The sequence below is a fragment of the Petaurus breviceps genome, unplaced genomic scaffold, assembly GCF_028583685.1.
Source record: "Petaurus breviceps papuanus isolate PSGF00001 unplaced genomic scaffold, PetGlider_PUasm1.0 688, whole genome shotgun sequence".
Lineage (NCBI taxonomy): Eukaryota > Metazoa > Chordata > Mammalia > Diprotodontia > Petauridae > Petaurus > Petaurus breviceps.
This window is the reverse complement of record NW_027186457.1, coordinates 22,649,245-22,664,756: the sequence shown is the minus strand read 5'-3', so window position 1 is coordinate 22,664,756 and position 15,512 is coordinate 22,649,245. Positions and strand designations below refer to the sequence as shown.

The 15,512-nt window shown below is 38.3% G+C and overlaps 1 protein-coding gene across 1 annotated transcript in view; it reads left to right on the top strand.

Moving 5' to 3' along the window:
• The window catches only part of MINDY4B (MINDY family member 4B), a 53,981-nt gene that overhangs the window by 16,390 nt on the left and 22,079 nt on the right, over nt 1-15,512 (top strand). The window contains exons 8-10 of the mRNA XM_069104445.1: nt 1,172-1,242; nt 4,550-4,622; nt 9,677-9,838. Coding sequence (XP_068960546.1) covers nt 1,172-1,242; nt 4,550-4,622; nt 9,677-9,838 — 306 coding nt within the window. The remainder of the gene's footprint in view (nt 1-1,171; nt 1,243-4,549; nt 4,623-9,676; nt 9,839-15,512) is intronic.

Here is a 15,512-nt window from a genome sequence, read left to right as displayed (position 1 = left end):
GATTAGAAAGATGGCAGCAGTAATGGAGAGGAAAGGTGAATCTAACAGATGTCTTGAAACAAAAATAAGCAAGACTTGGTGACTCATGGCATATGTGAAATTAAGAGAAAGGATCTCAAAGTCTGGGAGAATGGTAGTTGCCACTAACAGAAATAAAGAAGTAGAATGTGTGGTATGGAAGTTCTCTCCTGCTCTCCACTCAACCTGGCAGGTCGGATTATAGTACGTCTCCCTTAAGGGTCTAAGAGAAACAGCCTTGAGGAGATATGAGGGCTTTTCTCTAATAGTCTGCTTCTTCCACTGATTATCAGTTGACTTCAATTAGTCAGACAGACTTAATTAGCTTTTAGAAACAGCTATTTACCATGGTTATATAGTACCTCTCTCTCCACTCCCAACAAATCTGTGACACATGATCCCACAATTCCAGGAGAAAGCAGGCTTAAGGTTAGCGGACATTGGTAACACACACAACTCACAGGTTCTGTAAGTCATTTTGCTGGCATCCTTCTTGGGTATAGTGTCGTTCTTTCTGTTTAGTATCTTGTAGAGTATTGAATCTACCTTTGCTCATTGAGTTCAGTTTATTCTCAGCTCCTGATTCAGACACTGCTGCCAGCTGCTGTGACCCTGGGGATTCTGATAGAACACCAATGAAAAATCTGAATCCTCTGGTCCTTGAGGGCTCAGATTACAGCATTTTCTTTCCTTCCAAGTAATTCTTTCTGGAGTTTGGGTAGGAGACTTTCACCATTAACTGCTAGATGTTCAAATACTCCAATTCCAGATTAGCCTCCTGATTTTTACAAGTCCTACAGTGTATGACAAATCCTCCAACAAATGGGAACAAACTTAGTGTTACACCTAGCTAAAATATTCAGGCCTTGTTCACGCCCAATTCACAACTCTGAGTGATTCAGTCAGGTGTGTTCTCACCTGATAAAGGGATCAGAGCTAAGTGGATTGGGGTGGTATTAACCCCATCTCCATCATAAAATAGCTGATTTAATATAAATGATGACCTAAAATTTCAACTGGACTGAATTTGACATGACAGCAAGTCATTTAAATAGAGATACATTGTAGGAAGTTTTTCTTGTCTCAGATTTAAAATAAATGGTTTCCTTTGAGTAACTTAAAAAATAATGCTTTCTTTTCTTTTCTCAAATAGTTCAAAGGGGAAGGAAGCCATGGAGTTATCTTATTCCTTTACAGTTTGCTCTTCTCTAGAACATTTGAAAGGTAAAATCTATAATTGGAGAACTTTTGCTCAGATCTGGAATATAGGGTCTCTTGCCATGTAACATTAATAACATTAATTTATTCTTGTACTAGAAAGGACCCTGTATCTCTACATGAGAAACATCAAAAAGCATGGACCATGCGAATTTTTTTCATGGGGAGTAGCCAAATCTATGTCTCAGATCTTTCTACAGAAGTTCTGGTCATAGTCATTCATTCAACAAGAATTTATTAATTTTTTTATAAGTAATTTAAAATACAAATGAATAGAAAACTATTTTCTGTCTATCCCATCCCTACCCCACTGGGGAAAAAAAGAGAAATATAAGACCCTTTTAACAAATGTGCATAGTCAACAAAAAAAAATTCCCTCGCTGGCAATGGCAGATAGATAGATAGATAGATAGATAGATAGATAGATAGATAGATAGATAGATAGATAGATAGATAGATAGATAGATATGTCCGCACACATACACATATATGTATATATGTCTGTATATATATATATATATACATGCACATACACATCATTTTGTACCCTGAGTTCATCAATTTTCTTTCAGGATATAGATTCCATATTTCATCATTGGTCCTCTGGAATCATGAATGATCAATGAGTTGATCAGAGTTCTTATAGTTTTCCAATGTTGTTATTGTATAAATTGATCTGGTTTTGGTCATTTCACTCTTTATCAGTTCCTATAAGTCTTAAGAATTGTTTTGGCATATTGATTTTATGGTATAAATTATTCTGATTCTGCTCACTTCACTTTACATCAGTTCATACATATCTTCTCAGATTTCCCTGAAACTTTTATCATTTCTCATAGCACAATAGTATTATACTACATTCATCTACTGCAATTCGTTCAAGTATTCCCCAACTGACAATCATGTCTTAATTTCCAGTTGTTGGGTTCTTGTTGGGTTGTTTGTTTGTCACTACAAAAAGAGTTGCTATAAATATTTTTGTTCACACAGGCCATCTTCCTCTTTTTTGATCCCTTTGGGATATAGGCCTAGTAGCAATGATATAGCTGGGTCAAGGAACATGCACTGCTTAGTAGCTCTTTGTTTATAATTCCAAATTGCTTTCTAGAATGGTTGTACCCATTCACAGGTCTACCAACCCTGCAGCAATGTGTTTGTTTTCCCTTAGCCCTTCTAACAGCTGTCATTTTCTCTTTTCTGTCTATTGAAAAAAATAAAAAACCAGCTGGAAACTAAATAGCTTCATCCCAAAGAAATGGTAGGTCCAAAAATAAATCATAGAAACAATAGACAATTTCATTAAAGATAATGGCAACAATGAGATGGCATACCAAATGTTTTGGGAAGCAGCCAAAGTAATCCCTGGTGGAAAATTTATATCTCTCAGTCTTTTTATTAATAAAAAGGAGAAAAAATAGATCAATGAATTAGCATGAAATCAAAAAACTAGAAAACCAAAAGGCACTTATGAAGAATCTACTACATGTTCGGAACCATACTGGGTGCTGGGGTCACAAAAATGTTAGTTGTAGACAATAGAGAAGGCTGAATGTGAGATTGCAACATAATCGCTTTGTCTTGAAGTGTGAAGACCAATATGCCCCCCCAAAAGCTTGTTTTATATAAATTTGACAACTATATAAATATCATCACCAACAAGAAATATTTAATCTCTCTTACTGTCATAGGTGCTGTGAGGGATACTAGGAAGTATAACAGAGCCCCTGTCCTCTAGGAGCTTACAATCTAGTTGGGAAGTCAACACAAATACTGGAAAAGATATATGGGGTACAATGGAAGCAAGAATAGCAACTGGTGTTTATGCAGTATCTTGAAGTAAACTTTACAGGCATCATCTCACTGATGCCATCCTATAGGTGGATGCTGTTCTTATCAGCACTTCATAGAAGTGAAAACTGAAGTTCAGGAGTTTGGGAAGTGGTCACACAGCTATGAAATATCTGCGGCCTTTCTAGCTCCAAGTTACAATGCTACACTGCTTCTTTTTTTAATTGATTTTTTAAAAAATTTGGGGTGGCCAGGTAGCAGTGAGTAAGAGCACCGGCTCCAGTGTCGGGATGACCTGGGGATAGAATCCTGGGCTCAGACACTTAGCACCCACCCAGAAATAACTGACCATGTAACCTTGAGCAAGTTACTTAACCCTGATTGGTTAAAAAAGGAAAAAAAATTTAACATGATTTGAATTTGCATAGCACTTTGGATTTTTACAAAGCCCTTTGTATGTATATGGGCATATGCATATATGTTATATCTGTGTCATATATACACATGTCTACCTAGATGTGTGTGTATGTATATATATATATATATAATATATGTTGATTGTACATGTAAAGCCTATATCAGATTGCATGCCATCTTGTGGAAGGGGAAGGAAAGGGAGGGGGGAAAATTTAGAACTCAAAGTCTTATAAAAGTGAATGTTTAAGACTAAAAACAAATATAATACGTGTCTATCCAGTCCTATATGTATGTGTGTGTATGTGTATATATATATACACACACACACACACACACATACATTATTTGAGCCTCACAACTACTGTGAGAAGTAGCTATCACAGGCATTTATTATCTCCCGGACTAAAAAAAAATGCAGGATTTGGTGACAGAGGATTGGTGAGTTTGAATCTTAACTCTTCCTTTTCTACATATCCAGGCTTGAATATTCATTGAATTCTTCCAGACTTTGGTTTCCTCATCTCCAAAATGAGGAAATGGGTCTGAATGAGCATAGCACCCAGGGCTCTCCTAGATCTAAGGCACTGACTGGCTCTGGGAGTCAAACCTGAGTTCAGCTCAAATCCATTTCTGACTCATTCTGTGTGACCTTGGGCAATTCACTTACCATCCCTATACTTCAGTGACCTCAGCCATAAAATGAAGGGATTGGACTGATCAGCCTGTAAGGTCCCTTCAGACTAGAACTATAATTCTATGGTACTAAAGATGCTTAGCCAAAGATAGATAGAGTCCTAAAGGAATGCCACAGACAGGGAGTACTGTAGAATTTCAGGGGCAGGAGAGATCTTTTCCTGCCAATTCCTCCATCATCAAGTGCCTTAGAGAAGGAGCCTTGTTAAGACAGGCAAGAATTTGATAGGTGGAGAGAGGAGAAGGACATCTTTCTAAGTAAGGAGAATTCCATGAGCAAAAACACAGGAACCAAAAAATGAGTAAAGTAGATTGGCTGGTGGGGGAAATTCTTGTAGGGTAACAATGGGGAAAGGGACTAGATACATTTGCTCTAGTCTTACATACTCTCCTAATGGACCACTTTATTTCATAGGCTTCAGAAGGACCTTGATATCAGCACACCTCATCTATTACAGCCTAGCGGTGCTGATCTCATTTGCAGGCAGGTGAGTTTAGAGCCGCTACTTCTTTCTTATTAAAGTTTTCTAACTGTTCTCATTTCCTAATGGGGGATTCAATTCGACTATTCAATAGAATACAAACTCCCTGTGGGCAAGAGCTATGCACCTGGCTTTTAGCCACATTAGATGGGTAGTATAATGCCCCACTCTAGGATGTAATAAACAATTTCTAATTGTAATAATTTGTAAATTGTAACCGATATTTGTTGAATTTTAACTAATTGTAAAGAATCGGCCGTGGAAAAGCACTATTGCTAATAGCCATTGATACAAAGATTAAAGTAAGCTTTAGCTTTAGAAAGAAAAAAAGCTTTAGCTTTAGATCCCCCCAAAGCAGTAGCTCTTGAAACATCAGAATGCAGCAAATTATATGGAACTTAACACTTACAATTAATTGCATGCATATGCATGAATCTCATGAATTTTATGGAATATATATTTGCAATTGCATGTGTATGGACAAGTCTCTTGAAAATCGTATAGAATTTATACTTGCAATAGCGTTTTCTTGTTTTAATTTCCAAATGTTTTATTTTTCCCAATTACATGTAAAAACAATTTATATATATACATATATGTACATACATATATGTATACACACATACACATACATGGGGTTTTTTTTTTTAGTTCCAGATTCTCTCCCTCCCTCCCTTCCCCCCTCAATGAGAAGGCAAGCAATTTGATATAGGTTATACATATGCAGTCATGAAAAACATATTTCCATATTAGTCATGTTGTGAAAGAAAACACAGACCAAAAAAAAAAAAAACCAAAAACAGAAAACCAACCCAAACAAGAAAAATAAAGTGAAAAAAGTATGTTTCAATCTGCATTTAGACACCACCAGTTCTTTCTCTGGGAATGGATAGCATTTTTCATTGTAAGTCCTTTGGAATTATCTTGGATCATCATATCACTGAGAATAGCTAAGTCATTCACACTTGATCATTGTACAATGTCATAGGATTTTATACATATAACTGAATCTCTCCACTCTCCTATAGTATATCCTGAATCTTCACTGCCAAGACTAGTGCCATGGGGGAATGGTTCAATAAATTAAGGGAGATGAATGTAATGGTGTATTGATATGCACTAAGGGAAAAAAAAACTGAAAGGGACAGATTCAGAAAACCGTGGAAAGATTTGTGTGAACTGGTACAGAGTGGAGTGAATAGGACCAGGAGAACGATTTAGACATGATTGCAATGTTGCTTAGGGGAAAAGAAAACCCCACAACATTTTGATAGACTTGAGAATTCGGATCAGTGCAATGACCAATCACAACTCCAGAAATCTAAGGGTGCAAATGGCTTCCCATTCCCAGAGAAGTGGCAGAGCTGTAGGTGGAGAAAGACGGGATACAACCAATATGCAAATTTGTTTTGTTCAATTATACTTAATTGTCACAAAGGAGGGCTTTCCTTTGAGGGAGGAGGGGAATGAGGAGGGCAGTGTATTGATGCCAAAACTAAAAAAACAAAGAAATGAGTGTTTTAGAAAAGCATAGAAGAAAATAGAAGGAATCCCAGAAGGGGATACAGGCAGGCACAGGACCATGGGTACCATTGTATTAAATTTAATACATATTTAAAAAAAACAAGTTGTACATAAAAATAGATTCATGGTTTCATGTATAATTGTCTCTTTACATTCTCCTTTGTTTATGGAAATATTCATATCTGTTGATGCTTGTCAAGTTTATGACAACTTTTAAAAAAGAAAAAAAATACTGTGATGAGCTCCCCCACAAAAAAAAAATATTTAAGAATCCTTGACACAGACCCTGCCTTTAAAGAACTTATAACCTAATAGTGCAGGTGAGACAGTTACATAAGCACTTGTCATACAACACAAAATATAAAACTGCAATGGAACAGTTCACGTGAAATACTAAAATAATTTTTAAAAACTAATGTTTAAATAGCTTTATTGATTATGTAGTATTTTACATACATTTGAGTTCCCAAGTCCTATAGATGAGGAAACTGAGGCAAATTAATAATAACAATAATAACAGTAATAATATCAGCCACTAATAATACAGTGCTTCAAAACATGTAACCAATATTGTGCCATTTTATCCTCACAGCACTCCTGGGAGGCAGGTGCTATTATTATCATCCTTGCTTTCCAGATGAGGAAATGGAAGCAGACAGAGTTTGTGACTTGACCAGGATCACACAGCTAGTATGTTTGGAGGCCAGATTTGAACTCAGGTCTTCCTGACCCCAGTTTCAGAGCTGTATGCACTGTATACCTAGGTGCCTACCTAATGATAAATGACAGAGGTGGAGTTTGAATTGAGGTCTCTCCTGACTCCAGTTCTAGCCCTCTGTCCAGTAAACTTCATTCCACCTCCAACAGAGGGGACTAGAGGCAGCTTCAGGAAGGCAGTGGTCCCTGACTTGGGCCTTGAAAGAAGAGAACATTTTAATAAATAGATACAGGGATACTGGGTATTCCCAGCAATGAGCAAAGACACCAACACAGTAGAAAGCAGAACAGAAATGTGCATGGATAAGGAATCCAGTCTGACTACGAGATAGAGCTGGAAACATAGTCTAGAGCTGACTGTGGAATAGTTGGAATCCCCGGGTAAGAGATTTTATATTTTATGTGGAAGACAATGGGAAGCCACTGAAGGTTTCCAGCTAGAAGAGGAAGATGGTCTGTGAAGAATATAGGCCACCAGAAGAAGGATGGATTGAAGAGACAAGAGGACTTCTTGGAAGGCGATTAAAACAATCCAAATGAGAAATGGAAAGGGATTGAATTAGGGTGGGGTCAGTGGGAGTAGAAAAGGGGGGCCTGGATTTGAGAGCTATTTCAGGAGTACATACCAACCCCATGACAGACCTGACTATTTATTTGATGAGGGTGGTAAGGGAGAAAGATGAGTCAAAGACAGCGCTGTAGTTTCAAGGCTGACTGGGAGGTAATGATGCCATCAATGAAAATAGAAGTGAGGGGGAGGAGCAGGTGTTTGGTTTTTTGGGGGTGGGGGATGGAAGAAGAGTTGAAATCATAAAGCTATTACATCCTTCATATTATCATTAACAACATTCGCTGGGAGGAATTGAGTGACCAAAAGTTGAGATGAGTTTGAGAGGAGGTTTGGGAGAAGTGGAAGGACAAGAGATCAGAAAAGGGCATCTCCGAGTTCTTGATTTTGGAGATGGAATAGCTTTGAACGATGGTGAGTTTGAAGGCATTTCAGCCAACTGTAAGAACAAGCTGTTGGAAGAATGAGGAGCTTGGCTATTAAAATCTCTGAGGCTGCTAGCAAAGAAAGGGTTCAGAGAAAAACTGTAAATCGGTGAGGGGTCACTGAGACAGGTAGTTCACAGGTGACAGCAACAAGGATCAGAGATCTGACACTCAAAAGCAAAGAGACTGTAGAGTGATGATATTTGAGTATAGGAATATTGGAAATGACAAACGAGGTCAAGAAGTATGCTTCCTCTGCCTCCTCCTCTTCCTCCTGGCTTCCTGAGTCAAGGATAACTAACTAAATGAGTGGCCATCCATGGAGAGGGTTGCCAGAGACATATAATGCTCAAGAAATGACATGTCAGTTAATAAGAGGAAAGAGAAGGGAAGCTGAGGAGGAAAAGGAAGAGAGGTAGGATCAGTAGGAACTTACCAGTGGAATAGAGATCCCAAAGGGAAGCACCACAGGAAGGGTGAACAAAGGGAAGTGTTAGGTAGGGGAAGGATGGAGCAAGCAAAGCTGAGTGTATGGACAGAAAGAGACCACAGTAACAAGGTATTTGTGCCCAGTAGGGTGTGCCTACAAGGCAAGGATTAGGGGAGTTAGGTGCTAGAAAAGATGCAGGGAGGGCAAATAGGTTAGAAAGGATTCTGACCCCACAATCAATTGGAATCTGAGGTAACTAAGAGGAGACGTAGGGCGGGGGGGAGGGGGGGCATTTATGCTACCTTAGTTATATGGAAGGGAGAGTACCAAGCAATCAGAGGTAATTAATGGAGGGACTTGTGGAATTAATTAAGCTTGTCCTCTCAGTCTAATGGTTCTCACCCCACCTCTGTCATGAGAAACAAAGTAAAAAGGTGCCGGAGAAAATATAATGGATTTCAAGTAAAAGGACCTGAATCCTGGTTTAGCACTTAATTCCTGTGTGATATGGGCAAATCATTTTTCTCTGGGCCTCAGTTCCTTATCTGTAAAATTAAGGGTTTAGATTAGATGGTGTCTAAAATTCCTTCTAGCTTTAAATATATCATATCCCAAGATACATGAGTTATTTTGAAAGAGTTCTAATAGCATACAATATATGATGTGGATGGAGATAATTAATTTCTTTTCTAATACAATAAATATTTTAAAGTACATACTCTGGGTAAGGAAATTTTTCCTGGTCTCTTACTGGTTTTGTTTTTTGTTTTGTTTTTGTTGTTTTTTTTTTTCCTCTTCGAAGGGGGAAAGGCAGGGCAATTGGGGTTAAGTGACTTGTCCAAGGTCACACAGCTAGTAAGTGTTAAGTGTCTGAGGTTGGATTTGAACTCAGGTCCTCCTAATTCCAGGGCTAGTGTTCTATTCACTGTGCCACCTAGCCACCCTCCTCTTACTGTTTTTAATAACCTGTGTGGAAATCTCTAAGGCAGATGACACAGTGGATAGGGTGCTGGGTCTGGAGTTAGGAAGACCTGAGTTCAAATTTGACTATGTGACCCTGGGCAAATCACTTAATCCTGTTTGCCTTAGTTTTGTCATCTGTAAAGTGAACTGGAGAAAGAAATAGCAAATCACTCCAGTACCTTTACCAAGAAAACTTCAAATGGGGTCACAAAGAGTCAGACAAGATTGAAAAGAATGAACAACAACAAAATGGAAATCCCTTATATGAGACCTGCCAAAACTCCTTGGGAACCAAAAGACTGTTTGCTGCAGTAGAGTCTAAGCCTAGGTTTCTTGAGTTACAAAACACAGAAGCCAAAGTTATCAGAAGCAAATAATGGTCTCCATCTTGCTGCTACCTACAAATAACTATCTGTGGTATGTCTCTGTCTAGGCAGTTTTAAACCTCATATTAACAGGACGAGCGAGTCCCAATGTCTTCAATGGCAACCAGCAAGGAAATTCTCAAGACCTGCTGCATGGAGTCCTGACCCGCAGCGAGGTAGGCTATTTACAATGGAAGAAGGACAGCTTCGAACAGCAAAAGCTCCCACAGGTGAGAGGGGTTTTAGGGGACTGCAAGCTTAATTTGAATCCACAGCATCATAGGGCAAAACAAAAACAACCAAAAAGAGTTCATGAATTTTGGGGCTGCATCAAGAGAGGCATTGCTTCCAAGTAGGGTGTGCTAGAGCCCTCTCGAACTGGCTCCAGAAAGCTGATTGTTAAATTTTGAGCATGACATTTATGATACCTCAGAAGCTGGCAAATGTTATAGATCAGGATTTGATTTATTATTTTGTCGATTTGCTATTCTTAAGAAAGGGTTAATAATGCAGAATCAACTTTAAAATGTCTTGCATATTTTTGAGACTCAGTTGTTAAATATTTAACAATATACCCTTGCTTCCAAAGATAAGGAGGTCATATGCCCATTCCTACTCTCCCCTGATTAGGTAACATGTAGAACATTGTGTTCAGTTCTGACCCCACATTCTCATGAAAGGCATTGAGAAGCTGGAACCCAATCAGAGAAGGGTAACCAAAGGAGGGAAGAGCCTCCAATTCTTTCTATACAAGGGCTGGTTGAAAGAACAAAGGATGGATAGACAAAAGACAGAGGATGAGGGGAAAGAGAGGTAGGAGCCATGATCAGTCTTTAAAAAAAAAAAACAATATTTTATTTTATTCCCAATTACTTAAAAATGATTTTAAAACTTCATCTTTAAAAGTTTTAAGTTTTAAATTCTCTCCCTCTTTCCTCTCCCTGCTCCCTGAGATGGTAAGCAATTTAATATAGGTTGTAAATGTGCAATCATGCAAAACGTATTTCTGTATCAGTCATGTTGTGAAAGAAAACACAAACAAAAAACATGAAAAAAAATAAAGAAAATGACAAATAGAATGCTTTGATCTGCATTCAGATTTTGTTGCTTCTTTTTCTGGAGATGGATAGCATTTTTCATCAAAAGTCATTCAGAATTGTCTCGGATCATTATGTTGCTGAAAATAGCTAAGTCGTTCACAGTTGCTCATTGTACAATATTGCTATTACTGAGTACAATGTTTTCCTGGTTCTGATCACTTCACTTTGCTTCAGTTTTACAGGTTTTTCTGAACTTATTCTGCTCATCATTTCTTATAGCACAATAGTATTCCATTACAACATGATCAGTCTTACAGTGTTTGAAGGACTGTTTGTTGAACAGGGATTAGGTTTATGATGTTTTGTCCCATAGGAAAGAACCGAGAACAAAAGGTGAAAATAGGCAAACAGGTTTGGAAAATTGGCTAATAAATAGGTTGATTCAAAAGTGGAGTCAGGAAATATGTCAGGAAGCAGTGAGTACCTCCTCCTTGGAGTCTACAAGCAGAGTCCATATGACTATTTATCAGTGAGGATGGAGCTCTGATTTTTTTCAGATATATGTTAGACTACATGGTGACTGAAGTCCCAAACAATTGCAAAATTCAGTGACTGACAGTTTATTTGCATTTCTCAAATATATAACCCAAACACTGATACTTGGATACTGTTCTATCATTCCCCAAGGCATATGATGGCTAGTATTTATGTAACACACTTCCAAAAGATCTTTGTGGTTCAGCAGGCAGAAACATGTGCCTAACTACTAGCTTGTTTTTTTATGTTAGGGGCTCTAAAAAAATCACCAAACTATGTAGCCTCCCTATCAGAATTCCTCATTCATCCAACTTCCTCTCCAAAGAACTTTCCAGCTGTGGTTATTTACAACATCTGGCAAGCTAGAAACTAAAAATACAGCTACAAAAAGTCTAACCATTGAATTACATGAGATGTGATTCTGCAATGATGAACGGTCTCCACAGTGCGAATATAAACACACAAATGCTAAACAACTGAGAAATGAGGTTTCTCTGTTTTCACAAGAGCATCTCAGCTCAGAATTCACAGATGGTGAGCCAAGTTATTTGAAAAAGAGGGCTTCACAGAAGCCGTCCACTCATAGACAGCTGGGACAGTAGAACTTAGGCAAAACCACTGAGAACATGCCATCGAACAGAATGCCTCTAGAGTTTTCCACTGGGTTCTTCCATCCCCAACACCCAAGAGAATAAATAATGAGCATTCTCATTAGACTAGGACCATAAAACGCATCTGTCTCCACAGTGTGCCATCAGCACATCCCCTGCTCTGATGGCCATGTGGGATACAGAATTGACTATAGCGTGAGGAATTTTCAGTTTAAGCTTACTTACAGAGATGTAAATTAGAGGTGTTTAGCTTAGTCACCATTTCATGGGTATAGATCTTGCCATCCTCTTTCCCATGAGAGGGGGGGGAAACCCAGGATTTCAGGAATCAAAGTCATAACTAGGAATTGTAGCACCTGGGACAAATTTAGTTTTTTGTTTGTTTTTAGTTGTTGTTTTGGGGGGCTGGGTGTGTAAGAATCAGTGTTGTCTAAGGAATAAGCACTCTATGGATGGTTGAAATAGATTGGAAACAGCAATAGTGGGAATTAAGGAATCTGAGGCCTGGAAAGGCAGAATATTCAAAGGGGAGTATAGAAAACAACTGTAGAGAGGAAGAGAGTGATGTAATGATCCATAGAAGACAGCAATAAGGATCTAGACTGGATAAAGTAAATTTTAGAGGGTGAGAGGTTATAGACACTCATACTTTACTTGGTTGCAAAATAGCTATAGTTTTCTATATTATATATTATGCATATGTAGTATATGTTATATAGTATATATACTAGATGATATCAAATAGGTGATCACATGTTGTATATATTATATGATATATTACATTATATTATTGTATAATATTATATCACATATAATATTATAATATATGTGTTGTTTATATATTATGTTTACATATTATATACTATTTATATATTATATTTTTATATTATATACAGTCTATATTTTTTCAACTGTCACCAGCCCTTGCCCAAGTCCTGTTGAGCAATTGTAGAGAGGGAGAGTCTGAAATGAGCGATATGCCAAGTCTTGCGCCTAGTCCCGAGTTAGGGTATGAGAAATAAGGAGGAGCCTGCTTTGGAAAGGGCTATAAAAAAAGGGGAAGGCCAAGTTTTGAAAAGGGGAAGAATCTGTGAGGAAGTAATCTGGGATCATGGGATCATTGATGGAGAGCTGGAATAAAGGTCCCATACCCATTTTACAGATGAGAAAACTGAGGCCCCAAGAAGTAAATTGCAGAAAGTAGCAGAACCAAGACTTGTAATTGGGTTCTCTGATTTTAACCCACTGGAAAAATAAAGGAAAATGTTCTCAGAGGGCATTGAGTGAAAAGGAGTAAAAAAAGATAGTGATCAGAAGGAGAGAATGCAATGGTTGTGTCTGGTTTGGGGTAGGGGGTAGCACTCCAGGGATGACCACACTCACTGTAGCCTGCAGGGACCTGAATGTGTCACTGATGTTCTCAGCTGATCCCGAACTGTTCCTGGGTTAGGGTTATGGTTAAGTGGTGCTGGAAGGGATTGGGTCTGGAGCAGGATTCATCAGATCCACTGCACTGGAAACGGAACCCTCCCCAAACAGAGCTCATCTTGGTTGTCTCATCCTATTTTCACCTCTTTTAAAAAGCAATAAAAGTGACAGACAAGGAACCATCCAGCCCAGAGGCTCATTGAATAGCCTTTCTTTATGAAGGGACAGTGAGTCCTATGGTGAGTTGGATTCGAAATTGAAGGGCTGGAGTTCAATCCTGACTCTGCTGCCTTTAGCAATTAGACTTTAGGGGACTTCATTTGACAATCAAAGGGGTCGGACTCTTAATCCCAGGATCCTTCCAGCTCAAAACCTATGATCTCCCTTGTCCTTTACTCTTTGGAAAAGCATTTGGAATGGATCCAACCCCCTTCTGCAGCTCTTGGCTTCTGCCACCCATCCTTGCCTGATTCAGCCTTGATACTCCCTACCTTCCCCCTACAGAGACACAGCGGAAGCTTTACTCTCATATTATAGATAGGGGGAAAGGTAAAGGTAAAATAAAAATAATCACAAATGCAAATATTATGGAGCTCCAAAGTTAACGACGTCTCTGAAAGTCAATGCAAACTTCCAGGGTTAATGAGCCTATTCCATCTCAACTAAACAATATATTGCTTGTAATCCTGCCTCTAGAGAACATAACAATAATATTAACATAATAACTAACATCTACACAGATCTATAAAGCACATTAGATATGTACACATATGATATATGCACAGCGTATGAGTAGATATACATACATATATGTATATACATACATGTTCTCTGTGTTTGTGCATGTATATATATACATAGATACATATATTTAAAATATTATTTGATCCTTATAACAATCCTATGAAGTAGGTGCTTATTTTTATTCTCATTTTACAAATGAAAAAAACTGAAGCCAAGAGATGCCCAGAGTCAGGAAGCTAGTAAGCATCCCAGAGAGGATTCAAACTCAGGTCTTCCCAACTCTCCATCCAGTGTCCTATCTCTTCCAAATGGTCCTTAATTTGAAGGGCCACATGACTCCCAAGCTATTTTTCCTATCAGAGCTCTTGCTTCCCCACCATTTTCTAAGTGCAATACTCCCTGCTGTCTTCACTTCTTCATTCCTTCTGAGAATCTCATTCAATCCCACAATTATCTAATGCCTCCTGTGTACAATGCACTGTGTTGGGGATAAAGAGGCCGAATGACCCACCTAGTCCCTGCTCACTCAAGCTGCGGACAACCTAATTTGGGGTGGAGAGGCTTAAGACAAACTCACTAATACACATAGAGACAAAATGTGTTAAATGCAAAGTTAAGACAATGTTATAAGTAATCTGAGAAGGGTGAAATCATAGGACCAGTGGTCTAGAGTTGGAAGGACCATGTAGCCAACCTTCTAATTTTACAAATAAGGAAACTGAGGTCTGGAGAACATAAGTGATGGGTCCAAAGTCTCACAGGTAGAAAGTGTGAGGGAGAGATTTGAATACAGATGCTCTGAGTCCAAAGCCAGAGCTCCTTCCACTTTTCCTAGCTGAGGAGTTCAGGAAGAGTTTTGTGGGAAAATGTCATGATTCACCTCCCTCAACCCCTCCCTCCACCCCTTCTCCAATGAGGATTTTTTTTTCACAGGATTGCAATATCACACATATAGAAATTAAAACTTACCTTTTCCACCAAAACAAAGGAAAGTTACAGTTCTTCAAAGGCCGATCTAGTGGTTCTCACTTCAATATCCTAAGCTTTTCTGCTAATTGCCTGAACCTGCTAAGGAGGTGCTGCTCAGTATACTGAGCATTCTCCACCAGCATTCTCCAGACCCATTCTTATATACCACAGGCCAAGTCACGTTAGATCCAATAATCTTTTGTCTCTAGCAGAAAGGCAAGAAACTTTTAATATACCTATTATAAGTATAAAGTAAGATCTTGTATAGCTCTTAGCACACTGTAGGCAATTAATAAATGCTTATTGACTGATGGATGGTGAAAATAAAAACAATCAGAGCATTCATAATAATTTGCAAATATACAGTGCTTTAAGATGTATGAATCACTTTACATACATTATCTCAATAACTTAAGCAGGGATTTTTCACCATTGTTGTGTCATGGACCCCTTGGGCATTCTGGTGAAAATTATGCCCTCTTCTCAGAGTAAAGTTTTTAAATGCATAAAATAAAATATACAGGATTACAAAGGAGAGAATTCTATTGAAATACAGTTATCAATTTTTTTTTAAG